At 37.9% G+C, this 27,690-nt stretch overlaps 2 protein-coding genes and 1 long non-coding RNA gene across 8 annotated transcripts; 2 read left to right on the top strand and 1 right to left on the bottom strand.

Moving 5' to 3' along the window:
• Positions 1-1,370: 1,370 nt before the first annotated feature.
• LOC136246749 (uncharacterized) lies at positions 1,371-12,585 on the top strand. Of its 5 annotated transcripts, none has more exons than XM_066038312.1 (11): positions 1,371-1,391; positions 9,399-9,957; positions 10,035-10,248; positions 10,304-10,460; positions 10,515-10,675; positions 10,723-11,206; positions 11,280-11,474; positions 11,523-11,675; positions 11,724-11,918; positions 11,970-12,091; positions 12,144-12,585. In XM_066038312.1, the coding sequence occupies exons 1-11, from the start codon at positions 1,389-1,391 to the stop codon at positions 12,166-12,168; spliced, it is 2,268 nt and encodes a 755-aa protein (XP_065894384.1). In that variant the 5' UTR covers positions 1,371-1,388; the 3' UTR covers positions 12,169-12,585. The 5 variants fall into 5 exon arrangements, with proteins under 5 accessions (XP_065894384.1, XP_065894386.1, XP_065894381.1 ...); XM_066038309.1 differs by lacking the exon at positions 1,371-1,391 and adding an exon at positions 6,823-8,635; XM_066038311.1 differs by lacking the exon at positions 1,371-1,391 and adding an exon at positions 8,643-8,926.
• Positions 12,570-13,528, bottom strand: LOC136246750 (uncharacterized). Its single transcript, XM_066038315.1, has 2 exons — positions 12,757-13,528; positions 12,570-12,707 (listed from the first exon to the last, which is right to left on the bottom strand). The coding sequence occupies exons 1-2, from the start codon at positions 13,310-13,312 to the stop codon at positions 12,589-12,591; spliced, it is 675 nt and encodes a 224-aa protein (XP_065894387.1). The 5' UTR covers positions 13,313-13,528; the 3' UTR covers positions 12,570-12,588.
• An 84-nt stretch (positions 13,529-13,612) lies between these two features.
• LOC136246751 (uncharacterized) lies at positions 13,613-26,889 on the top strand. 2 transcript variants are annotated; one of them, XR_010696803.1, is made up of 3 exons: positions 13,613-14,076; positions 26,397-26,543; positions 26,594-26,889. It is a non-coding gene; the product is annotated as an uncharacterized lncRNA (long non-coding RNA). The 2 variants fall into 2 exon arrangements; XR_010696804.1 differs by lacking the exon at positions 13,613-14,076 and adding an exon at positions 15,464-15,558.
• Positions 26,890-27,690: the final 801 nt, after the last annotated feature.

The raw sequence follows: 27,690 nt of genomic DNA, 5'->3' as shown, positions 1-27,690 counted from the left end.
GTAAATCCCTAGGTATCTTTTTAATCCTTATTACATCTTAAGTAAAGTGACGTTGATTGCATAGTCATAGGACAAACACTATGAAAATTACAGCGCTTTGTTTATAACCATGCGTAGCGGTCAATCAAATTGTATAGCACGTCATGTTTTGGGGAAGTTATGATGTCCAGCATTATAGTTATTATTTTTGTATTGTAATAATTAATCAGTGTAAGCAAGAGTCCATAATAAAGAGGAGAGTGTCCAACTCAGTATTGGTCCATCAAAATGAGCCCAGTAAGTACATAGTGGTAAATTGTTCCTGTTTGACCACATTAGCCATATTCATTTTAAAGAAGTACTGAAGTTAGCCTTCTTTGTACTCAGGCAGAATGTGGGCTTTCTGCATGCTGTCACTCTTTGTAACTGCTGCGGCCAAATACTACTATAAGTGTAAAAGTTTGCTTATGTCAACCTAAACAGATGTTGAAGCCTGATCTTAAAGTGTGATACATTTTTAGACGCTACTTTGGTAGCCATTACTTGTAGCATTTGTATGTATATAGTCAGTGTGGCGTGATCTTGTTGTGATGGTAATCTGAGCTCCGTTTTAACTTAACCTTGATACTTAAACCCAAACCTTATATGTACACCGCATGTGTGCTGGAAAGCGAAAAGTTAAACCATAATAGATAACCCAAATATCATCTGACATTGACCAAGGCTTGAGACCTACTGTAAGTTTGTTAACAGGTGAAAGATAATCTGAGTGATGGAATGCTATTGAAGGTTCATTATCAGTGATACCAGGAGCTTATATTTCGGCGCGTTCGCGCCTTCGGCGCTTATAAGCTCCTGGTGATACCAAGCAAATTTGGCATCAAAACAATATCAGTGAAGTAATTAAAGTGTAGTCACAGATCATGCAGTGTAACATACTATCATACTAACTCTTGATACTGGGAATGTGTCATTAGTCTGAGGACAATGTTGGAAACTTACTTAAAAAAAATTAAAATTAAAAAAAAGTGATAAAGAACATTGTAAAGCTTTATTCTGAAAACACATATAGGTAAAAGCATGAGTTAACAATACAATCACTTTATGGAGGAAAACTTTAGTGTTTGGTAAAATGATGTTGTAGGAGGACACCCCATAGCTATAATCAGCTGTGCATACATGTAACTGTGATCATATGTGTGATACCCTTTCTGTTTACTGGTACATGTGTTAGTACTGGTATTATTAGTGTGTTGTGTTCTTTGTGTGAGTGTGTGGTAAAACAGTGCTACACCCCTGTTTCAATTGTTGTAGTGTGATGTTTCTAGCATTTCAATAGTCAGATAATATTAAGAGTCTGTTTAAAGCCAGTCTGTGAGCTCAGTACAGTATATAACTACAATTGAAACATGGTGAGTTCACCAGGGTAGTGCATTAGGTACAGACATAGAAGAAGGACAATGCATAAGTCTTGCCAGCCAGCCTGTATTTTTTTTCTTTTGTCATTTGGTCGGGGAAAAAGCTAGTCTGATAACATGTCCAATACAGTGCGGGAACCTCTCTTAAAAACTCCCCAAATTAAGTAATAATCTCCATAATAAGGACAAATATTTTAATCCCAACAGGTCTGGTTAATACATCCTTTACCTCTGAAGGAGGAAAACCTCTATATTACAACAAAAAGTCGCCAAAAATTCTCAGTCCCAAAATGTCCATAATACTAATGCAGCAGCAGCAGCTTTAATAATGATTGTATTCATATGATTGCTATATACTCCATAACAAGCTTGTAAGGCTTGAGGTTGAGCTTGCAAGGTTTGAGGTTGACCAACTCAATTTCTGGTCTGTCAAAAAGTGCTGCCGGACTGGCTACTAAGTGGGGAAGTTTTGCTGGATGAAAGTTTCGTGTTTTTCGTGGTTTCAAAGCAAACTGAAAGTGTTTCCCCGCTTCACCACAAATTTTCCCTGCTTCACCCCACTTTCACCACGAATAGTCTCAGTATGCCTTAACTGTGAAACTCCCTATTTACAGTACTGACTATGTTACCAGAATGTCGTTTTTCCTGATCAAATGACAAATGAAAAAAAATACAGACTGGCTGGAGAGACTACAATAGCATAGTTAGTACTAGTTTATGATATCCGCACAGAACACAATCCTTTACTAGATTGTGTGGTAGTTATACAGGGGTAGGGTGTGATGACATGATGGTTGTGACATGTGTACGTTTTACCATGAAGTTTATGTCTGCAGTCATGCTAGAAGCATAGTACGTTAGTTCTATCAGAAATTATTTTGATCAATCATATTTCAGCCAGGGAATGAAATAATGAGCTCTAAGCAGCAGGTATGGTTACAAGACAATACAATAAACTATTTGTATAGCATGCTGGAGAATTTTTGAGAAAGTTTGTTTGCAATGGTTTTTATTACTTTATTACCCATAATTGTTGGCTACTGTCGGTATCTTGCTTCATGATATTTTCTATATAGGCACCTGTACATCAGTCCCCCATATAAAGTGGCCATCTTGTGCTCGTGACGTCATTGTGAATAAAGTCCATTAATAACAAAGATGTTCTCCAAGCATGAAATTAATTATGTTCATCCCAGCCTCTGCAGGAACCATTTTTTGTGCATCAGTGTTGTTTTAGATTGTAAAATGTGTTTCTTGTCAGAGCTAGCTACACACTGTGTTGATCTGTTGTGTTTACGAATTGTATCAAATGAAATATGAACACTAACAAGATACATCATATGTACAATGCATGTACTGTGTTCATTACCTTAGTTAGAAAAATCAATTTGGTAACTGGTCATACTCCACCAGTAGCTACTTAATGCTTGAAAACAATGTTTAAGCCCTTATTTTCAAAAATAAAGGGAGGCACAACTCCAGTGTGGCAACTATAGGTGCGGCATTTATTCAAGGAAATATGGTACTTTTTACAATGTATACATGTAATCAGCTAGCTAACTTGTTTATTGTTGATTTTCCATTTGGAACAGAAAAATTTTTAATATTCATTAGATGAAGTGATATTGTGTGTGTAATTGATTTTTAAAAGTATGATACAATTAGTTCTAGTTTTGCCAGGCACAAAAATGCTAAAAGAGCTGACTTTGAGGGAAATCGTACTTTATTTGATTGTAGAAAATGACAGTGGGCTTAAAAAATTTCATTTCACTATTCCACCATTTCAGTAGTCCATTTCACTGTTTATACACTCCCCCACAAGTTGTATGATATGATGTCTATCACTTGGTTTGAAGGAATGTATGTCTATTTTTAGTTCTGACCATTTTTGTTTTATTACAATTTATTCATAACTGCTTGATTGGTTGTAATTTTATTCATTTTACCATAGATATGTTACTAACTATAGTATAGTGATCTGTAAATACTGTGACAAATATTACAAAGGCTAATTTACTACTAAATATATGAAGATTTGGAAATTTCAAAAGAGGAATCACTGGACACAAACAAAGAAGGGATCGCTAGGGGTGATAATGTAATTTTCTGTCACAAAATTTTAGTTACATAATCATCCTTTTAAATTAGTTGAGTAAAAATAGGGATGTCATTTGTATTACCACTCCAGGTGTTTTGTGGCTATTTTTTCAGTGATCCTTACTCCCCCTTTTAAAATTTCTGTATTTAGTTTGTGCACTTTTTATTAATCCAGTAATGGATTTGTTTTATTGATGATGACCATATAGATAGAGCAATTAAACGTTCTATGTACTGTCAATATTTCATTGAAGCTACACATGAAAGTGATCATACAGTGTTTCCTATTACAAGCATTACTATAGTCTTAGTGCCTTTAATAGCTTTAAAATTTAGTACAAGGTTTGATGCTATCAAACTGTATTATGTGTCTACTCTTTTAGAGTATTGTAATTGTGAATAGCCTGCTATATCATGGAACAACACTTCAGTTTTCATAAGGCTTCAACAGTATTTCACATTAGTATTGAGTCTTAATCACAATCATTGTTGTGGTTGACTACCAGTTCCTGTCATTTTATTGAATATAATTATGTTGCAAAAGCACAGATCATCACAACGTTCAATGAGGCATGCTCTTAATACAAGCCTCCATACAATAATGAACTACATAGTCACTAGTTTTTTTTTTTAAATACAACTGTCGAAATTTGGATGGGCAAGCAGTATATAGTAAATAAGCAGAAGCCGATCTTTAATACTCGTCTCCACTTGGTAGTGGAGAAACTGTTTTAAATCTTGTAGCTGAATTATCACATGAACTAAAGGCCTGACACAATAGTAGATAAGCAGGTTAATAGTGTCTAAAACTGGCCTGGTTTTGGTGAAAACAAAGTCAGTATTAAGTCATGGACACACACCATTCAGCAAGCCTTGCTACTTTTATCCTGGAATTCTTGTAAACTTTTGTTGTGCTTGTGAAATAATTTTTATGCGTAATATATGTATGAGTGAAAACACCTTTGCAGGTATAGCTAGTCTATTTCCTTTTCACTTGAGAACCACCAGAGGGTTGCTTTGATATGTGTCCCAGGGTAGTTTTTAGGTGTGCTTTCTATTAGGATTTTTCATAAACACTGGATCTCTATTGTGAACTGACTATTGTGGTTCGTGTATATGATGGAATGAATGGAATGTTTGAGTGGGAATAATTTTGGAATGAATGGAATGTTTAGTTGAAAGTACTTGTCCTTCACAATTCATTAGCAAGAGCTCATAGTATATGTTATATATTAACTGTTGCTTTTTCTATGTTAATTATCTGGCATTATTAATGTGTATTGGGATTCATTCACGGAAGAAATACTCGCGAATTGGCCTTCTCGTATCTTCTATAGCTGCAACTACTTGCAAAGAATCTTCACCCTACTTGCATGATACAATGAGTGAGAATAATTATACTGAGGTTTGTAGCAATGTTTGAATTGTGCAATGATCATGTCTGACCGTATTAATCCGCAAGAGGCAAACATTTCTCTATTGTTGTGATCACAACACTTATGGCATCAGGTTTGGTGGAATCAATGCCTTCACACCACAACTTCACTTCCAACATTTTCCACCATCTCACGCACACACACACACACTTCCAAAACCTGGTCACAAATTTTAAATTACTGTAACCATAGATAATATACACCCCATACTGGATTGGAAACTTCTAAGCGCCACCTAATCTATCTACGCTTCGCGCCCCTTATACTGTACACAGTACCGGGAGTATATTTTATAAGAACATGTTTTGCTTACTGGTGAGTAGTAAACCTACCGCTATGGAATATAAGGTTTGGCCTATTCATAGTGGGTGTACTGATGTGTATTAGCTAGAAGTTTGACAAGCGCGAAAGGTGATACTTAACTAAACTGGAGCGAATATACCATGAAACACATACCAGTACACGTAGCATTAGTTAGTAATAAGCATCAGCCTTACACTAAACTTATTCACCCCGCCATTTTCACAAACATGTTCAAATACTTTTTATACGGAAAGCGCCTATACCAGTAGTAGGCCAATCGCCACCCAAGAAACAATCTACTAAACTTACTAGTTAAAGCAATCGAGCTGTATCCAGACAGTAAAACAGAATCTTCGAATGAAAAAGAGTGTTTGAAAACTTCAGGCGCGAAACGCGGATAGAACAGTAGTTTTGTATGGGCACTATACGTGTGCTTCCAATCCAGGTAGGGGTGTCTATTATCTATGCTGTAACTCTGTAATGACTGTAACTCTGTAATGGAAAGTGCTATTACTATGAAATTTGGAAGGATAATTTGTGGAATTTTCGATTAAAAAAATCCGGACAATGAATTGTGGTTTGCATTGCACCATAGATATGTATGTATTGAATTTAATACTCACCTCCGCTGCACTGTTCGGTGCTTCCCCTGTGTGGAACATCATCATTCATAGCTACTCCCATAGTAGCTTGTCACATTCGAGCGATAAAATTTTCGAGGCACAAAATAGGCCGAGTATACAACCAGGTTTTAATTTTCTATTCACAGTGGCATGATATGGCATCAAGTAGTTCAGGCCAAATTCTGGCTGTTGTAAGCATTCTTCATTGTTAGCAGCACCTGCTAGTAAGAAGCAGTAGTGGCCCAGGTGGTAGATCAAGAGGTCCCAGGTTCAATGCTCGAGCAGGGACTTCCTACTACTGTGTTGTTTCCTTGAGCAAGAAACTTCACTCCCATAGCTCCAGCTAAAACCAGGAACATATTGTGTGTGTACCAGAGCACAGTTGAAAAACAGCCATTGGCATATTGTTCAAAACGTAACAATTACATTATCATGGAAAGAAATATTGTTCAAATCAACATAATGTTATAGTTAGCATGGAGTTCCTTGGAGTAACTGTATGGAAATAAAAAAACATGAAATATAAGTACATGCTATTAATATACAAAGTGCTCTTATATAGCTACATTGTTATAAAAGCTATGAAGTGCTATAGACAGGTAAGGGCATTGTTACATCATAAATTTTGCCCAAAATGGCATGTCAGAGCATCTAATTTTGAAATATTTCCTAGAGGGGGTCACGCCCCCCCTAGTTTTAAGCATGCTTTGCACAATGTTACCTGCATAGTTCAGCTATATTTGCCATACAAATTAACTAAATTCCTGACAATTCATATGTCTGGAAATCTTCCCCAGCAATTTAAAAGAATTTATTTCAAGCACTGATGGACTGTAAAAAAGTTTTGAAACATTTTCTTTATTGCTGCTTTAGAGCGAGTTAAACTATATTGTCAGAGCATATCTATAAATACATGTGTGGCTGTGACTGCTGTATTAGAATATCTCGATTTTGCTACAGTATTACACAGTAGATTAAACTAGGTGGTGTGGTACAACACCTTTATTTTCTACTGAACTAGATCATTGAGGGGTGTGGCCTCAACAGTGACTATTAGAGATGCAGTAGTGTGTTTTGATCTTTTAAGGGGGTGTGACCCTTTGCAATTGTTTTATAAGCCTAGCTTAGCTTCTACTCAATACTACTGTGCCTGAGATGTTGCTACAATCCGTTGGGTGCCTCTAATAGTTTTGCTGCGGCATCTTAATACGCCTTTAAGGAAAATGTCGATACAGTAAAATTAATCCCTTGGTATGGTTTCCTGGCATGAAGAAGATGACCATTTAATTGAAGATAAAAGAAATAGCAAAGCACAAAAGGCATTGGAACCCCAAAAAAGGTACATTCAACTCGTGAGTTTGTTATTGTGTCGTAAAATGTTGGCCGTGTGCTGCTCTTTTTGGCCTCTAGCCTGGTAACTGATCAGCGAGGTAAGAAGACCAAAATACAGTTCTTTAATGATATTTTATTCTATATTCAGCTGCCTGTAAGCATTTTCTTGTTTTTAGTTCTAGATTTGATGTTGAACAGACTACTTACTTAGTAAAGGTGATTTTTTGTCACATATGATATTTCTATGATGGGTTTTATAAGTGGTGTGCATCACTTTGGAGGCAAACACTACTAAACAGTATACTACTGTACTGTTGGATAATAAATGCAGTTGGTAAATTCTTTCTGAGCTTCAGTGAATGTAATTAATAAAATAATGTTGTTTTCATACTGCAGTTACACTATGTTGCATTTATTGCTTGTAAGTTACAGTATCGTGTGATCGCGATGAATGTTCATGAAAAAAATAGGTGCTTAGTTGTTTTCTTTTCTATTTTTAGAATTGCTCAATTTCTTCATGACTTGACAATGTATCAATACTACTGTTTATATTTCAGTGCGGGGAGGATCAAAGTATCATGCTGGGTGACAACTAACTTATCACTGGGTTGTCAATCATTCAGTATGCAGGATCAAAACTTTAAACCAGCTGTGTTATGAGTAGACTGGGTATATTTTGGTTAATGTTTAGTGGTCATGATCTATACTTGGCCATATGAATGAATTAATTAGAATACGTTGCTAAAGTATCTTAATGATGGCACTGGGATAATAGTATCCCTTGATCCTGCAGTTGATTTTCACTCAAAAGACTTGTAGAAGTCTGCCAGGTGCACAGACTGGTAGACTACAGGAGCATAAATTGGATGGCTGCAGGTTTGAGGCTGTCCAGGTCCAGTCTAGTTACTGTGTGCACAGCTCAAAACACTGTCATGTGTGCAACTACCACCTTATCATGTGACATGATTGTATTGTTGGTTAATGTGTAAATCTTGGTTACGAATTGTATTCACAAGAAAGTAACTGGTCAGCAAATGCTGTCTTGCAATAATAGAAGTTGCTTTTCAGTTTCTGATTTTCCCCTAAAGTAGGTCGATCAACATGTTTGGTTTATTGAATTGTCAAGCCTTTATGGTTAATTAAAGATATGAAAAGCATGCATTTTTTTCCGGGCTGGATGGACTGCCCTTGCCACCACCCCCAGCACTAGGTGTTAAAGTGCTGGACAGCTGGAAATACCAGCAATCAAACAAGGCCGCCAGACTCCAAGCGACCCTTGGAGTAGGCCAGATCAATATTAGTAGTTGATGGACAGCATGCATGGTCACATGCATACGTACATAGATATATTTACGTATATAAATTTTTTTTGTATATGATTTTTTTTTTGTCATGAGCTATAATGGGTGCTACCCTACTTGAAGAGCCATATTTTGTACGTTTCAAGGTAATTTCTTGTAAATTAGCAGTTGGTATTTTGTTAATGTTGCAATCTATTGGATAGCTACAAATGTGATTGAATAAATTACTAAAGGAAACTTGTACTGTATTTGGCTATTTGTGTTTAAGTAAAATAATCAATCATGTCACTGGTGTCCTAAATCAGATTCAGTGTGTAGTGCCAGAGATAATAAACAACCAGGATTGGAAACGGTGACGTCACACCAATAGTAGTATACGGGCGATCCGCGTAGGTGCAATGACACCTTTAAACGTGTTGAAACTACTGGAAGTGAAGGTAGTGTTGTCTTAAGTCTCCTCTCGTGAGTTTTAGTATAGTAGCTTGAGAAGAGGTTAGTCATTTTAGTCCTTTCACGCGTTTTATAATTCGAACAGTTTAGCTTGGAGTCGTTTCCGCCATTAGGCCATAGAAGTATTTTTTGTGGGGGAAGTTTAGGCCTTTGAAGAGGTCTTTTTGCTTTGGATTTTGTTATTTAAAAACATTTTGACCCACACATTTGCTTAACCTAAAAATTTTTATTCTCTGCTTTGTGAAAAGGTCAAAAATGCATTTTTCACTTAAATAAAAGAATCAATGATACCTTGTTTTTGTGGGGGAAGATATTCTAATGTATAACTGTTCATATAACGTAGTTTGGCTGTAGCATAGTACTTGTCCTATAGTTTTGCATAGGCATTTTACATTTTGTATGCAATGATGTATTTTCATGTTCGAGAATTTTAAAAATAAATGTTTTTTATCCATTCAGATATGTACGAACATGGGGGGAAGAAAGTTCAGGCTTGCTGTCCATAGAAAGAATGAGGAAAGGAAGAAGAGACAGAAGAAATGTGATGCCATTATGGTGCAGGAGACAAATGAAGACACTACAGCAAGTGTCAGTGCCTTAACGTGTCCGATTTCCTTGTCGTTGGCAGCATTCACGTCGGCACATGTTCAATCTCTTTCTCAGCTATCAAGGCGTGTCAAGGCTTTAATATCTAAGTATTCCACCTGGAATATAACAGCAGAAGATCCCCTGATTATCTGTAAGCTGGTTATTCAGGGTGAGGAAGCAACAGCAGTTGCTGTTATTGCCACTATAGTAGTATCCAGTGATTTTCATTGGACATTAATGTGGAGGACCCAACAAGTGGACACTACAGTTAACCCCTTATTCAGTGGTGTGCCAGAGAAGATTCAGTTGGTTGATGATATGGAGAAGGTACTAACACTTATTGACTCAGCTGAAGTATGTGTTGGGAACCCCGATGAAAAGTTTTTGGACTTATGGCATTACCGAAGTACTACACTGAATCAAATATCTGGTTAGTAGCTATATTAATATTGCAGTATGCTTACTGTTGTTATTTCCTGTAATATGGGTCATCACTTCCTTCTGTAGGCTCATGCCCTGGTTATCTTGACACTTTCAAGAAGTCGTCTCCTACAATACGGAGTAACAACTGCCAACTATTTCTAACTACAGACAATCGTAGTGGTAATGTCCGTTGTTCTGCCTGCTCCAGTTACAGATCAACTTTGATTGTACAGCATCAACGCTACAAGTCAAGACCTCCTGATGATGAGTCTACACATGCCACTCACATCACTTATGGGTGTGTAGAAAGTATAGAATAACCTGTTACTACTATACTATTTTACTACTGGTAGATGCCAGCCAGTCCCAGTACTAGTCACCAGGCTAGGTGGTCTGGCAAAGGAGTACCGAAACCTTTCAAAGCAGAATGATCGTTTGAAAGAAAGGATTGCAGTGTACTGTGAATCAAATGGAATAGAAGTGGACGATGATATGCACAAAGATTTGAAGGTGAACTATACGCATAGCGCAATGTTATAAAAAATGGTTTTTAAACTTTAATAGGAGATTGCATCTCAGAGCACAAGTTTTTTAGATGATTTGCCACCAGATTCATTCAAGAAGATATTTTGGAACCAACAAATTGAAGCTGCCTCAAAGAAGGATGCCCGCAGCATGCGTTGGCATCCTTTGATTATTCGATGGTGCTTACATTTACGGCATAGGTATGCATAAAAATTCAGAAATTTGAATCTAACGTTTGTTTTAAAAGGTCTGGTGGAGCTTATGAAGTTTTACGAAATTCTGGATGCTTGCAGTTGCCATCCCAGAGAACATTGAGGGACTATACCCATTACGTAAAGGCTGCCAGTGGTTTTTCTTCAGATGTGGACAAGATGCTTATGAGTGCTGCTAAAGTTGATAGCTGTCCAGAAAGAGAGAAGTGTGTGATAATGCTACTAGATGAGACACACTTGAAAGAAGACTTGGTGTTCAACAAGCACACAGGTTGCTTAACAGGATTTTGCAACTTAGGAGACATAAATACACATCTCCTGAAGTTTGAGAGTGAGGTTGAAGGTGGCAAGCCTGCTGACCAAGTGTTAGCGAAGTCCATGATGGTATTTATGATTAGAGGACTGTTTACAAGCCTTCAGTTTCCGTACGCTCAGTTTCCATGTACTGATATTTCAGGAGACTTGCTTTATGAGCCATTCTGGGAAGCTGTCCGTAGAGTTGAAAACTGTGGCCTTAAGGTATGCTTGTATACTACTCTGACTTGCTCGGAGTATTGTTTGTGTTTTGATATTTTGTGTTGTGTTGTTTCAGGTACTTGCTGCTACTCTAGATGGAAACACTGCTAACAGGAGACTCATCAAGTTGCACGACCCCACTGAAGAAGTCCTCTACAAGGTCATCAGCCCTTATGCTGATGACGGACGGCATCTCTACTTTATTTCGGACCCCCCACACTTGTTAAAGACAATACGCAACTGTTGGCAATCCAAGAATCGCAGTCTCTGGGTATGATTCTGAAGTTGTGTGTAAAATTTGATTGTTGCATAATTTTAGTGCAATGGCAAGAGTATATCTTGGAACCATTTAGTCAAGTTGTACAATGCTGACATAGAACCAGGGAAGGGTACCAGAATTCTCCCTAAGCTCAAGAGAGAACATATATTTCTCACCTCATTCTCCAAAATGAGAGTAGATCTTGCTGCTCAGGTGGGTAGTTGTGTATACACTATTATTCACGGGATTAATGATGGTTAGGTGCTAAGCAATACCATGTTCAATGCCCTAGAGCAATTTGGTGAAGATGAAGTAGCTGAAACGGCACGGTTTGTAGGCATGATGGACAAATTTTTCGACACACTTAATGTCCATGACTATCACCATGGATATCATTCAAGGAAAATATTTCAGCAGCCTTATGAAAAAAAAGATGAAGAAGATTTTAGATTGAAAGTAATTATGCACAAAACAAAATACCTCTTGTAATAATTATTATTATGATAGTGGCTTGAAGAAGATTTTTTAGGGTATTTGGATCAGTGGGAGGAATCGGTCAAGAAGCGGCAAGGCTTTACGAAGACACAGAAGGGTCTTATGTTAATTAGTCCAGCAACCAGGAATGACATGTAAGTGTATGTACATATTGCTGAACTAGTATGTAGTGCAAGTTTATTCTAGGCAAGTCTTTTGTGGAACTTGTTAGATACCTGTTCACTGTTCCTGGTGTGTCATCCTTCCTTAGCCAGAGGATCTGCCAAGATTCACTGGAGCGTTTTTTTTGGCTTGCAGCGTCAAAGAGGAGGGGTGAATGATAATCCCAATGCCGACGGTTTCTTAAAGAACACTCAAGCTATCCGGGTAGTTAAATCTGTGGCTCAAGCACCCAAACGTGGTAATTGTCGAGGAAGCAAGCTTGATACTGCTATGGACAAGGAAAATATTAATGAGCCACTTCCAAAACGAAGGAGGAAAAAGAAGTAAACATTTTGTAATTATATATACAACTTACATCAGTAGTTAATTTTATAGTACTTTCATCAATTATATTAATCATTCAAGGTAAATTTTGTACAACTTTCACCAATAGAACTGTTGTATTAATCATTCAATACCATTATGTTAATCAGTTAGACTGTAGTTGTTTTCTCAGTCCTTTAGATTTTTGCATCATCTGTTTCTGGGATTCTTTGTATTTCTCTATCCACCCACTGGCATAGTGAAAACCCCGAATTTTCACCCATTCTGAAACAATCATGTTCAGTAACTCATTGCTTATCTTCTTCCCACTCACTACTTAGTAGGCTCCAAACAAACAGCACATCTGGAGAAGAGATAATTTCTTCTTTAACATTGTTGCCAAAGCTTGGAATACTAGTATTTGCTATATGTGACCGCAAACAATGTTCCATTGCAATAAAAACTTCAAAAGTATCATTCTTGACTTTGATCAATCCACCCCAGTCAATCTTCTCTAGCCAATCTTTTGAATCATCAACATGAGGTTCACTGCCATCATCATCAATCAGCTGCATCAAACACAATTGCAAGTCGTCCTTTAATGGGTTAGTTGATTTGATCAGCTTCTTCTTTAACGACCTCGGGATGTACCCAGCAGCATAACGTATAGCATTTGTCTCCATGTATGTAAGTTGGAGTCTTGAAGTGCTGCTGCTACCTACCTGCTCATTCAGGGGATGATGTACTTTGATGAGTTCCTTGAACAGGTGATCACCTATCGTTTGGAAAAATATACTGCATTTTCCTGCAATTCCAGCTGCTTGCAAAAATTTCTCCCATTTCTTTATATATCCATCTGATGTTCGCAGCTGATGATATGCACGCCACATCTTTTCTCTAATTATATTTGCCGATTTCACTTTAGGCTGTTCAAGACAAGTGGTTAATGACGAAACTAAGTCCTTTTCAAACTTGTTTACTGCACTGCTGTTTTCCTTGATCCAGGCAGACACTGTTCTGGCTACGCTGATGGTGGCTGTAGCACAAGGTGATGGCAACTGGAAAGCGTCATCCTTCAATACTCTATCCACTGCAGCCACCAGCAAACTTTCAGCTACACATAATTAAAGGCAACATTAAAGTAGCGATTTCCAACCAACCAATTTTTCGCACATATTTTTGCTACTTAAATTACACACCTTCAATAAATGTTTCACAAGCTGCCGTTCTAGGTAATGGTAGTCAATGCTTCGTACTTCGTAATGCACTCTACTGGATTAAAATCCATGCGGTATTTATTGAAATATGTCAAATCAAAGTTTGAAAAATAAAAATCCCCATAGGTATCCCATACAAATAATTGCGTACGTAATTCTAATTGGAAGAATGCGGCACCGGTGATAGTCAAAGTTTCCGAGTCTTTCCGCGTGAATCTATGGCTGATGAGGACGACAAAAGTGTTTCTGGGCAAACCCTATACGCTGATTTCGATTCTGCCGTGTGTTTTTTGATTGGAGGACGATTGAAGTTGGATTACGACGAAAATATGGCTCTTTAAAAGGTAAATCGCCAACTAGCACTGTTCAGAATCCAGCATTACAATCACCCTGGACTTCAAGGCATCCCTCTGCATCGATGCAAGTATAGTTTGAAGGTGAGCAGTTTGTTGTCTTGTGCCGAATTGCAATATAAGGTTCAAGGTTGAGCATAATCTTTTCAAAAGTGGAGACTGGCACGTGATACCAGCCTTGCATGGTTTCACACTTGCCTGTTATTATATTCTGGTGTATGTATTGCTGTTTTGATCCATTTTATAGCAGCTTCACTGATTGTAATTTTGGTCAGAAACTATTTATAATTTCTCTTTGTAGTATAGTGATGTCATTGTGTTATATAATAATTTTCATCCTTAGTGCTTACAATGTGACAAATAAAGCTGAGCAGTGTCCAAACAAATCTATTTTAAAAATAATATTGGTCTTATATTTTGTTATCTGATTGTCATGTTTCCAAAGCATTTGTTGACTGTGACTTGTGATGTCACTACTTACCATGTTATATAGTATTACTGATTTTTATAGTTAGCTATCCCTGAAAATGCATTAGGTACCTGTGTATACTTAGTATTACACAATATACACAGTTTTATTTGTGAATCACTTGCTTTATTCATGTAATATTCTGAGTGGTCAGTCTACAAAGTAGTGGTCACTCTTGAGAGGTTTTACCTAGCTCATATGCTGTTCTCCATAAAATAGATATGTGGTGAAATCTCATGTTATTAATAGTTTCCTATCTAGATTTATGACACTTTGAATATTGTGTTTGGTGCCATGTGATATACATAAAAAGCATTGAAAATGCTGTACACAAAAATCATCACACTGTCAACTTCTTTTGCTTATATCTTTCGATAGGAACCACTGATTGAGGTGGGGTTTGCACTAAAATGACCCTGAAAAATAGCACAATATTTGTCATACTAATGAATGCATGGAATGTTAGTTATTTAATTTAGTTGGAAATCTCTAATTAAAGGTGCAAGTATTAATAGCAAAGCCCTGAGAGAGACTACAATACAAGTACAGGGGTCTTATACTCTCAACATTTTGTTTGCAAGCACCCAGAGTCATCAGCAATAGATGCCCTCATAGATAGCATATACTATCTATGATGCCCTATAGGCTCTGATAGTGGAATTGTACATGTGACAGATGGAGCCTATACGAACGCAAGCCACACACACAATAAAGACTAATCATACCTGTCATTTTAGCACAGTAAGACGTGGCAGTTTAGCGAAACACAACTGATAACTCCAGTAAGGATTGGTTCTGAATAGCGACCACCATAACGGGGATCTACTTGTAAAAAGGTGTTAAATTCCAGGTGTTTCCAATCCCGGTTGTTTATTATCTCTGGTAGTGCCTTTACTTTGGCTACAAAAATATGTTTCTTTTGTTGATGTATATCTATATTCTGGTATGCAATGGACTGTCTCACTGGAATTTTTGGTGAGATGAGCGAATTTGTTGTGCCACGCCCCACTTTCTTTGAGTAGATTAGTTGGGTGGTTTCTTACTGTAATCATTCTTGCAGCAAAGATTGCAGCAGGGAGTGACTGACTAACTGGGAGGTATGTGTGCATTAGGTCGTTTGGAACTAGTAAGTTGAAAGTGGGAGTTAAAAGTGGTTGGCGGTAAGCTAGCTAAGACTTGCCACGCCCCCCTTTTGATCAATATAAATAGATCGGAGTGTTTTTTTTTTTATTTTTCTTTATTTTTTTTTATTTTTTTATTTTGGAGATCGGAGTGTGGAATGATAGGATTGGGAATCATAACCGTAATAGTGTATCAAAGCCGTAATAGCTTTAATCTATTTTTTTGAAGGATAAATCGTTGCTTAACACATGGAATATTTTATATTTTAATACGGAAAATGAGTATCTGCTGTATATCTGGCGAGCTGGTTGATTGAACCTCGTCACCTTGCAGCTATGTAATGTAGTAGCTAGCAGCGCATTGGAAGGATCCTGTCTCTGGTAAAGGTCGAGACATGAGACATGATTGCTCTATGCATGATGTGGTTGTGCTGAGCCACGTTCCTGTAACGTGCCCTTTATGAGGGTCGTTATGCGGGATCGCTGCTTTGGCTAACTATATAATTTAGTTGACAATGTTAAACAGTAAGGATATAGAAGACTGATCGAATGCAAAAGCTTTGAATAGTTGAACAATACGATACACCCATTTTTATTCTCTACGCACGTGTTAGGGTGGGGCTTCCGAGAAGCCGGATACTAACCCGTATATTATACGAAAAACCATCTCGCTGGAACACCCAGCGTTGGAATTTTTCTAGAAGGGTTAAGAAAAATAAGGTTGTTTCGCGAGAAATTTTCGGTGGTTTGTATTATAAATCTCGTAGTTTAAAACCACAGTCTGGAGATTCCTTACGCCATTACGCAGTACATTAGTCTCGTGCCCAGACCGCTTTTTTTCTTTTTGTGTGGTGGCGGAGAAAAAAGGGTCTGGTGGGTCTCCAATACATTTTTTGTGCAGCCGGATCTACAACTTTTGGGGATCGTTGATTAGTGGTGATGAACAGCAAAGGCTTGTTAACTGGTTATCGGTCTCCATAACAGTTGTAAGTATGATGGATATATGGGAAGTTAGACTCTATTTAGGCTGTTTTGGGTGGGTAATAAATCTCATATACTCCATCTTGTTTTCTAATATACTGCACGCCTTTAAGCACAATATGACATATGCTCAAAATCGGGTTTGTCCAATCGCTATGCGTTATTCACGTGCAGTGATTTAACGAGCGCGATTATTTAGTCACGTGAGGACGCATAGTTGCCATGGCGCTAGTATTATCGTAAGAAAACCAGCCGCTTTTTCCGAGCCTACAGTAGAAACAGCCGTGGATGAGGTAAGTAATCTGAGTGTAATGTGAAATAGAGTCTAAAGCAGTTATACAGGCACATTGTGGAGTCTATGAAATTTATAAACCCTCAGGCCCTTAGTAGCGCCCTCGCTTCGCTCGTGCGCTACAGCCTGGCCCTTCAGGTTTATAAATTTCATAGACTCCACATTGTGCCCGTATAACTATTATTTTGGTGTTATTGCCATAGGGTTGGAGACCTGTTTAATCACATGACTTTGCTGATTGGCTTTCAATATAGACTGCATTGATGTCCTACCTCTTGACAGGTCACGTGATACCACCGAAACCACAAACAGGGATACCAGTGCCACATAAGCTGGTGAATGCCAGCATTGTATCCCTGGGTTTCCAGACTTCCCTTTCAGGTATTCCATATAAACAACATGTACTTTTGTTCACTGCTGGGACTCTACCTGTGAAATTGCTATACTCAAGCATGATGACTTACACTGATTGATGATTAGTACAAAAATTTTGTGACACATGTGGTTTCAATGATACCCCTACAGATACAAATGTATGACCTACTATATGGATTGTAAATTATCAGCTATAACACAGTTCAAAGTCTGGCCAGTAGTGAGTCAGATCCTGCATGATGATAGCCTTGCTGAGACAGCAGCCAGGTGTTGTGGAGCAGTCCTGATCTATAGCTGATAAGATGAACTCTTCCACCTGCCCAGAGTTTGTATAGCCGAATCTTGAATTCCCACCGTAGCTGCGGTAGTGGCAGCTCCTATTCGAAAACTGTGACCTGCATAGTCCTGAGCTGGGAGGCCAGCCTTAGTCAGTGCAGACCGAACTTCCTCCACAAATCTTGACTTCAGTAAAGGTGAGCCATCGTCACAGATGAACAGGGCACCTGGTTGGGGGCCTCGCCGTGCCAGATATGCTAACAATGCGGTCACTAGACAGATGTCATCCCCCGTTCTCCCTATGACAACATTGACACCTATTCTGCCCTGGTCAGTTTTTGAGTGTTTTAGTTTCAATGATATCACTGATGGATTGAAATTGTTGTCTGTCGAGAGGTCACTCAGGGACAAGTGTGTTCTGGGGTCGTATGTTGGACTGACTGTAATCTCTCCTGAGCGGCAGAAAGAGAAAAATGTCACTGATGAAGCTGCCCATAACATTGTGGTATTAAAAGAGGGTTCTGATTGAAACCAAACTCCCTTCAGTTTTCGAAGGATAGCTGGAGTTATTGGCAGCCGAGCACGGGGTGCTTTTCCCTTTTTTCCAGCTTCAATTTTGACACCTTTTAGTACCTGCCTTAGACATGGCATTTGGCCCACTTGAGGATCGCCTAGTCCATGAGAGATCTGTAGTTGCCGAACACCAGAAAGGTAGGTGCTTATGGAGTTGTGGGCCAAGCCCTGTTGACCGAGGCATGCTACAAAGTAACAGAGTGTACTCTCTTTGGCTGGTAGAGGATTGAGGTTGAAACTATTACAAAAAGTGAGATAGCGACGTTCAGCTGCAGCGTAGGTCTTGTGAGTAGAGGGAGCTAAAGCAGCTGCAAAGTATCCTCGAACAGCTTCATCCAGCTGATGGATGTCCAAGTGAGGTTCTGTGTCACCAGGGTGATTAGTGGGGGAGGAATTATTGAGGGATGAGACAGTACTTGGGGAGCCTGTGAAATGAAAGAAGATATGTTATTTCTAGATAAAGCATCAGCAAGTTTATTGTCTGTACCAGCTAGGTGAATTGCATGGAACCAGAAATTGTGATGGGCTGCAAAGAAGACCAATAAACGAATCAGGTGCATGAGGTGAAGGTCTTTGCAGAAGGTAAAGTTGATTGCTTCTACCACTGCCAAGTTATCTACTCTGAACAGCACTATCTTGCCTGACCAGAACTTTCCCCATATGGCAGCAGCAAAAATAACTGGGATCAATTCCTTGATAGCTATAGAGAGTGGCTGAAGTCTCTGACACCACTTTAAGGAAAACCAGTGTGGGGATCCGTAGGCTCCACAACCCCATGATCCTGATGCGTCCGAAAACACTGTCATGTCTGCGGTCTGTCTTTGCACATCCCACAGGATGGATATGCCATTCCATCTCTTGATGAAGAGGAACCACCACAAAAGATCTGCTTTTGCTGGAGCATTTAAGCGAATATTGTGAGATGGGTTGCTTCCAATCTCTTGTATGGAGTACAATCTGCAGAGGAAAGGTCTGCCTGGGCGGACCACTTTTGCAGCAAACTGGAGCATTCCCACCAAGCTCTGGAGTTCTTTCTTGCGAATGGACTTCTTCAGAATGCAACACCTTTCAACACAATCCCATAACAGCTCTTTAAGTATGATTAACTTTTCCTCTGGTAGTCTGAGCTGCAGTGCCACTGTGTCTACCTCTATGCCAAGGAAGGTCAAACACTGGGATGGACCTTCCAGTTTGGATAGTTCTAGTGGAACTCCTAACTCCTCAAATAAGGATACCAGAGGTCAAATCATTTAATGCAGAAAACACTATCCTCTGTATTGCCTATTCTACAAAGTGCAAGACGAAGCGCTGAAGTTATGAGAAGCCATATGACTGTGTATATGAATACTAATGCTGTTAGTGTATATACATAGCTGGTGCACTTTAAGAATAAACTGTACTACAGGATAAACTGTACTACAGGATAAGCTACATAATCTTATAGCTAACCATCAACTAATCAAACACCATAGATATTATAGTAACCACTCTGAAAAGTGTCTGAAGCTGACTATACATTTCTCAGCATTTATAGGCCACTTGCCTGCTACACTATGAGCATACTAGTCTTGTTGCCTAGCTACTAAAGTTTAGAAACATTGTGCAAATTCACCATGATGTATAAATTAAGTAAATCACTATTTTCCCTGAATATTTGTACGAACAATGTTTCTAAACTTTAGTAGCTAATCAACATAATGGGCTAGTGTGCTCATAGTGCAGCAGGCGAGTGGACTATAACCGAGAAATGTATAGTTAGCTTCATACACTTTTCAGAAGCACTTAATTGTATTTTCTAATTGGTTTAAACATTGTGTGAGACACCGTAACGGGGAAAAGGTGGATTGGCCATACAAGACTACTTGCAGAAATACCGAGTACAGGCATAAAATATATTGTTGTGAAGATTGTAAAATTCCAGGAAGAGTTGGATACCCTCCAGGTTCCAGATTCACTGCTTTTGCCTACCCCGAGGGGGGGAGGTATAAACAGTGACTGGGACCCAATGACCCACAGAGACTACACTTTCATGGAATTTTGCACACTTCACAATGTTTATATATATTCTGTACTTTTACTAGACACCTCTGCTAGTATGTATACACATTGAGCTGGATCCTCAAAATACCTTTTATAACTCATGGATGCAATTACACATGATCTTGAAATTTGGCTCATTTGTAGCACTGCTTGACGTGCTAAAAATATTTCATAATCTTTTTGTGTTAAATATCTGACACAATATTTCTGGCCAATTAAAATTTTCACCATACATTTCCTGTGGGAAAGCCATAAAATGCAGTGTCCATTACACCCCTTTCCCGAACTTGTAATGGAGCCAAACCATACGTGTTTGTTGTTGACACTTGCTGTCACCACTAATTATCTGGTTGGCTAAAATGTTAACTCTTGAGAATATATCCACTTTTAATTTTTAGCTGTTATTCAGGATCCATCTCAACTTGTACATACGATAATCAGAGTAGCTAATCTCACATGGCCAATCCACTTTCTGTCCATTGCACTGAATTATTTACACATTGTTTAATTCAATTAAAAATACAAAATGCCTCTGAAAATCACCTGCAATAGGCTACATGTGTTGCACCAGGTAAAGAGAATGCTAGCCTATCCTACATCACTGGTTAATAAAGTTCAGTACACAAGAAAATGATTTCAGTGAAGCGATTACTGCAAGATACACCAGCAACTCGATAAATGGACTTCTTGCCATTAAGTGCAGGGTAGAGCACAAAGGCAACGACCAAGCCCTTAATTAATTAATTAATACTACAGTTACTGAAGGAGTGAAGAATGAGTGGCCTATGAGGCACTTGTAATTTCTAGACATTGTACAAGGAATAATCATGATGACATTACAGAGGAAGACTGATCTGAGCTATTTGAGACTAGCCACTGTGACTAGCAAACGTATCTATGTAGTACTTGTACAAGGATAGAATGTATAAACATTGTGAAGTATGTGAAATTCCCAAAAATTCAACAAAATGTAGAGTCCCCTTGGATCCCCGATACCTGGGTCCACTGTTCATTCCTACCAGGATAAGGGAGATTCCAACAAATAACTGGATTTACAAAAAGAGTCTTACACTTCTATGAACTCACAACCTGAATATATTTCCATTTGTTAAGCTATGTTGGTGCTCATCACTGACCAAATTTCAAAGGTATAGCTTTATTCAAATGACTGTTAGCACACAACAAACACACTGATCATTATGAACTGTTAACAATTAATGATGTCACTATGACATGCTAGGTAAGTCTACTCTGAAACATTTGTGACCGCATTTGTGAAAAGAGGTCTTCCGCACACATCTAATTTACCAACTTTGACAATTTTTTGATCATTAGAGGGGCAAGTTGTACTAGTTTACTCCTTGGGTTGTAAGAATACAGTGTATCCTAGCAACCAAGTGACAATTGTTAGTAATACAAGCAATAAACCAAACAGGTTAACTTTATCCATTAGGCTCCATCTTTGTTCTTTGAAACATCATGTCTAACCAAACTATATTGCAGCATATACATGACCGGCTGAGCAAAACCCAGCCATTTTGCACATTCCTCAAATTCCATTTTATTGTATCTCTGCAATCTATAGTTACAAAAGAGTGGACAGCCAAAGTTTCAGCTTTTTGTGATCAATGGCCTTGGAGTTATAACACTTGATGGTTGGAACAGTGATAAACTTGATTTGTACAGCAAAAATATGGGAAATAAATTACAGGTGCTTAGATAATCCATCATACATAACTCTCTATTAAAACAAGCTACAAAGATGAGACTTGGCTCAATCTGTGCACCATGAACTGGTAAATCAATCAAAGTATAGTTTTTCCTATACTCCACCTTGTTGACAAAGAAGAATGCCATTCCAACTAGGAAATGACGACGGTGAACATTGTTTTTACCACATTGTAAAGAGAAACCCATAACTCACATATCCTTTGCTGTACAAACATAATTGTTAACATACTCTAAAGCATCAGAATACATTCATGGCCACCACCAGTTTTGTACCAAGGTTTTGTAAAGCTTAGGACCTGATAAGTGACCTTTTGTACACACTGAAATTAAAACTATACCACTGGATTCACCTGTTTATGGAGAGTAAGAAAGATTTTTGTTTCGTATCACGATTAAAGCGTGTGTAAAATTTTCATGTAGCACGCATATTTTTACACAGTGTATTTCAATAATAGTACCTTTGCAATAAAAAAGAAGATTTACAGGATAACTAAGGAAATTTGTTGTACCACCTTTCTCACAAGCCATAAATATCCATTTAATGCTTCATGGGAGTATACATGAAAATGTTTGTGGGTGCCTAATCGTCTGGATTGTACAATAGAAAGCCATGCTAGTTTGTTACACTGCTCCTATAAGAATACTGTGACTGCTCTATTAGAGTATCTTGATCTTGACTGCTCTATTAGATCTCAAATTATTGATGCTATTGTCCTAGGCTCTCCATCACAGCTATAGATAATTTTAGGGGGCTAAGCCTCCCATAATGTTTTCACATAGGCTACAGCCCCCCTTCTGCTCTGCCTCTGCCACTAATGGATTTACTGAGAGTGAAGTCCCACTTGTCTTTGTAATGCTTGGGCATTGTCTCTTTGAACGCTCTTTGTTCAGTTATCCCGCACATACCATTTTGTGCTGGGGATGGTTGGTAAGGACAGTCCATCAAGTCCAGGAAAAGAAACAAGCAAACAAAACCCTATATCAGTTGGTCCCAAAGTGTCCATTATATAGAGGTTCCACTGTGTACGTTTTTACTAATATCTGTATTATTGTGCATCCATCAATAATAATCCCTGCCTACCAGAAACCGTATTAGGAGATTTGACTTTTTTATAATCAAATTCCCTACTTATATGGTATCATTTGTCATCACATCTCCACCTTTACACTGGAGCTACATGTACTAAGGGGCATTGTTTGAATGCACTGTAGAGCTATACTTGCTATGATGATAAAAAAAAATATATATATATATATATATATGCTCTGAAACTATGACACCCTCTATTATTCCTGGGAGGGGAATATTATTGATAAGTGCATTAATACAAGTACACAAAAAATTGGTATTTTCAACTAGGGTAGGGACCATAGCACATCAATAAAAATTACTGAAACAAGCTGGAGTAGTGCACGATACTAAATCACAGTAAAACAATAAGAAGTGTTGTATCCCTACTGTGCTCCAAGTAACGCAAATGCACAGTAGGGATATAACACTTATTATTTTACTATGATTTAATATTGTGCACTACTCCAGCTTGTTTTAGTACTTTTTATTGATGTGCTATGGTCCCTACTCTAGTTAAGTTATTGTGTACTTGTTTGTTTACTTTTTTGTAAATAATTATTATGACTGGTGAACCCATGCATACCACTAACCACATCTCAAATGACACCGCGCCCCAGCTATATCAATTATCATCTGAAAAGTGAAGTATCCATCATCAGCTACAATATGTTCAATCCGTTACACAGCATTTCAAATCAAGAACTGTTTGAAAAACAGCTCTGCAACACGCATACCGAAAGAAAAAAGTAATGGTACCTAGTGCCCCAGTTATATCAATTATCATCTGAAAAATGAAGTATCCATTATGCTCTGTTGTCAGCTATGTTCAACCCGTTACACAGCAGTATAAATCAAGAACTGTTTGAAAAGCACATCTGTAGTCAAAGTAGCCACTATGAAAAATACGGACGATTTCCATTACGAAGGGAAACCATCATGTGCAACCGCCAAATTGACACTTTTTGCTGTGAGCAAAAATGAATGGGACACGAAGGAGGACACTGGTAAGTCGATGAAGAATGCATTGTACATACTGAGGTATGCCAAAAGGCACCTCTCAGGCCAAAGCAACATCGAACAGCGAAAAAATCAAGCCCGTAGCCTTAACCGTTATCGAGTTACGCTTGTCTGAAGGCATTAGTCAGCTACTTAGTCAGTCAGTTACTCTGTCAGTAGAAAATTCTGCTCAGTATTTTTGTAAATTCTGTAGCAACTTGTTGAAAGTATTTCGGGTCGATCTGAAGGCTTGGTTGGGCTTAGTTTTGCCTAACCAATACTGCCTCATTGTCGTCAGGGAAATTGAGGCTGGTTTTTGGTGATGTTATTTTGTGGTCCCTTCTACAATAGTACTGTATGATACAGACATCCACTTCCTGTTAAGAATATTAAACCTTGTCATCAGTGAGATGCATCCATAATAACAAAATGTAGTTACGTGGGTATGTAGGATCAGGGGCCCACAATCACCAATCTGCTATAATAGCTACACAGTGATCAAAAACATAATAATCATACTTTTTTGGCATTTTCAAATAATCAAAACGAATAATAGCTATTTCTCCAGAACAGATTAAGTAGGTGAGACTCAGTACATCGTGGCCAGAATTATTTTATATATGATGGTACAATGGGCACTGTGATTAAAATCAGTCTTTGGAGAGGCAGACTGTGAGCAATGTTTAGCTAAACAATAAAGACACATGGCATCAACCCTTTAAAAGAAGTGCTGCAATTTGGTAAGTGCTTTCAAAGGCAATATAAAGATGCAGCTGATGTAAGAAAGATGGTTCTTGCCACTGGTATTTAAATATGTAGTATTAGGCCTGAGCCTATTATGCTTTTAAAATTGCCTTTTATGCTTTGAGTAGTGCTCCAAACTTTTCCCTATCATTTGTCCAGTTGTGCCCCATTATGCCCCAAATAATTATGCTCTTAGAAAATTGTATCTTGACTGCTCTATTACGTTATCTAATGCATCTGTGAATGTTATATTAGGACATTCAACATGTGGTGACTGTTCAATTGGAGTATCTTGATCTTTAGCCATACTTCCCTTCACAAGTAGCTGTAAATTAGACCTAATTTATTACACTATCCTAATCTTCTTCTTACAAAGTATGCGTAATGTCAGTTTTTATATAACCATTAAACAAAATTTGTGCCTAATATACTGACATCAGTTACGCTCAATGCTTTGCTTACTATTATTCTGCTGGCATAATTGGCACAGGCATGTAGATAGTTTATAAACCAATGGATAAGCTGGCACCAGGGTAGGTTGAAATACTCTGAAGAACCAAACACCTGTACCACGACTTAACATGAACTGTTGATCTTTCAGAAATCTAAGTAAGGTTTATGAAACTGAAATTCCAATGATTCTACAAACACATGTAGGAGGATGTGAGATTAGGAACTAGCATGATGTAGTGAAGAAAAAGCGTGTAATCAAAAATAACTGTTTAACATATACTGTAGCTCTTTAAGACATGAAAGGTATAACAAAATGCGGTTCCTACAACAGTAGCTCCTTATCATTGAATAGGAGGCAGAAGCATGAGTGTTACTAGAGCTGTACCGATATGGGTTTTTGGCATGTACCGATATCTGATATGGATACCACCAAAAGAAGCTGATAACCGATAGTCGATCTGATATTTGCAATACAAACAAAAATCATAGATAATCTATGCAAAAGTGTAAATTTACCTACTCTACAACAACATGTGGATATATTCATTGCTCACTGTGCCTGTGGTGATAGTGGCTTGGGTTTCTATTGTGCAATCCAGACAATTAGTCACCCACAAACATTTTTATGCATACTCCAATGAAGCCTTAAATGCATTACTCCGCATTTTATTAGCTTGTGCGAAGGCTGGTACAGTAGGTTTCCTGTGACTGTTCTTTAATAATATGAAGGTACTATATAACTGCTTCATGTAAGACTGATAAGCTTTCCAGCAACAAACACTAGAATTGTGTGTATTTATATGGCTTCTCATAGCATAGCACTTGCTGTACAGTGAACAATAAGCCACTGCCACTAAACAGCCACATTGATAATGTAGAAATGCATAAACAATTGCTGTATAAATATCGGTAGCGATATCGGTTCTACTGTTCTGTATACCGATACCGACATTGGTAAAAACTGCTATATCGGTGGCCAATATTTTGGCCGATCCGATTATCGGTACAGCTCTAGTTATTAATGTATCCTAATTTTCCTTACATGCTAAGGGGATATGTTATGACTGTTAACAAGTGACCGAATTGTACAGGTGTCCTTGTTTTCAGGTGTCCTGGTTAACAGGTTCCAATACAGCTACATACCCACATGTACATGTATGGATTTGTTTCCATACATGACCCTAGTAGTTGACATGTTATCCTTATCAACATGTAGACACACTTCTAACATGATATGTAGTGGCTGTACAATGACAGCCATTATATGAATCATTTATGTAGACAAAGAAGATAGAATGATCTGCTGTGGTAGATGGAGGAGATGAACAATGGAGTAACCAAGAAGGAAATAGCTCAAGATGCAAGGTTAATCAAAGATAAATCTTATGAGGGTATATCTAAACAAGAGAATTGACTACATAAGCAATGGTAAGCTGGATGAGCGTTTGTAATTTAAAATACTGTACACTCACTTTCAGGCACCATCAACTAAAGTACACACGAGGCTTGTAGATGCTGTCAAGTGTTGAATATATGCTGCAATACTCAGGAGCTATTATATAATGGATAAATAAACCATACATAGTTGAGAGAAATTGTTCATCATTGGTTGGTATAACACAGTAAACACGATGTCATCAATACTGACTTTGTCTATTTTAGCCCTCACAAAGGGCAGTGAAGATGGCAACATTATACAGAATTCAAAATAAATTGTAGGAAGCAAAATTGGCTTACAAAACTAGCACATTTACAAATTTAAGTTTTCACTGTTTTGTTGGGAAGCATTTCAGAATATCGTATTCTATTTGGTCTCTATCAAATTAATTTTTCTGAAAATATACATAAGTGTGGAAAACAACAGAGCACGAAAATTGGAAATGTTAAAAGTTCAGTCGCTGACTAAAATTAGTTAAGAGTTAGAAAAACAATATTTCCCTAAAACTAACATGCTTGAATCTAAGCCACAAAGATATTAAACCTAGATGGTACAAAGTTAGACAGAGGGACTAAAGTTAAATAGGTCTGCACTTTGAAAAGAACTAAAGGAAGAAAGATAGCTAAATGTACAGTTAAGAAAAGACACTGAGGTATCAGTTAGGCACGTACTGTAAAGTTAGGTCTGAAACAGAAACACTTTAATTTAATGTTCAATAAAAAGAATTCTAGATGTATGTACAGCATCTAAAGGGAGGAAAAATGTTTCAGAATATATATCACAAGGTTTCACATCACCACTTCCAAGGTATCATTTTAATCCTTATTATGTCACAAGCATAATGACAAGATTAGCATAGGAAGAACACTTTGAAGGTTACAGGGCACTTTAAGACATGGATTATTTTTCTTTCAAATTTAACTTCAGTTTTTTGTACTGTGAGGGTTAACTGGGTTTCAGGGTTGAATTTCTCAGAAACATATGAAATGCCCATTGAATAGTGACAACCATGCATATGTGACCGGATTTACAAAAAGGGGTCTTCCACACATATCCAATTCTATGAGCTTGGAAGACTATAACTTTGTGTTCAAGGATGTAAGATACAAGCTTGAACTGTTTTCCATCCATTAACCT

Source organism: Dysidea avara, chromosome 2 (assembly GCF_963678975.1).
Source record: "Dysidea avara chromosome 2, odDysAvar1.4, whole genome shotgun sequence".
NCBI lineage: Eukaryota > Metazoa > Porifera > Demospongiae > Dictyoceratida > Dysideidae > Dysidea > Dysidea avara.
The sequence above is the reverse complement of the archived record's forward strand: the minus strand, read 5'-3'. Positions and strand labels throughout refer to the sequence as shown.

What these genes read in the sequence shown, in the direction of transcription:
- LOC136246749 (XM_066038309.1), top strand. Translation starts at nt 8,591, where the DNA reads ATGGGTGCTACCCTACTTGAAGAGCCATATTTTGTACGTTTCAAG. An exon ending in TGCTTACATTTACGGCATAG is followed by an intron (nt 10,676 to 10,722) that starts GTATGCATAAAA and finishes TTGTTTTAAAAG; the next exon opens with GTCTGGTGGAGCTTATGAAG. An exon ending in GAGTAGATCTTGCTGCTCAG is followed by an intron (nt 11,676 to 11,723) that starts GTGGGTAGTTGT and finishes AATGATGGTTAG; the next exon opens with GTGCTAAGCAATACCATGTT.
- LOC136246750 (XM_066038315.1), bottom strand. Translation starts at nt 13,312, where the DNA reads ATGTGGCGTGCATATCATCAGCTGCGAACATCAGATGGATATATAAAG. An exon ending in TGTTTGGAGCCTACTAAGTA is followed by an intron (nt 12,708 to 12,756) that starts GTGAGTGGGAAG and finishes TGATTGTTTCAG; the next exon opens with AATGGGTGAAAATTCGGGGT.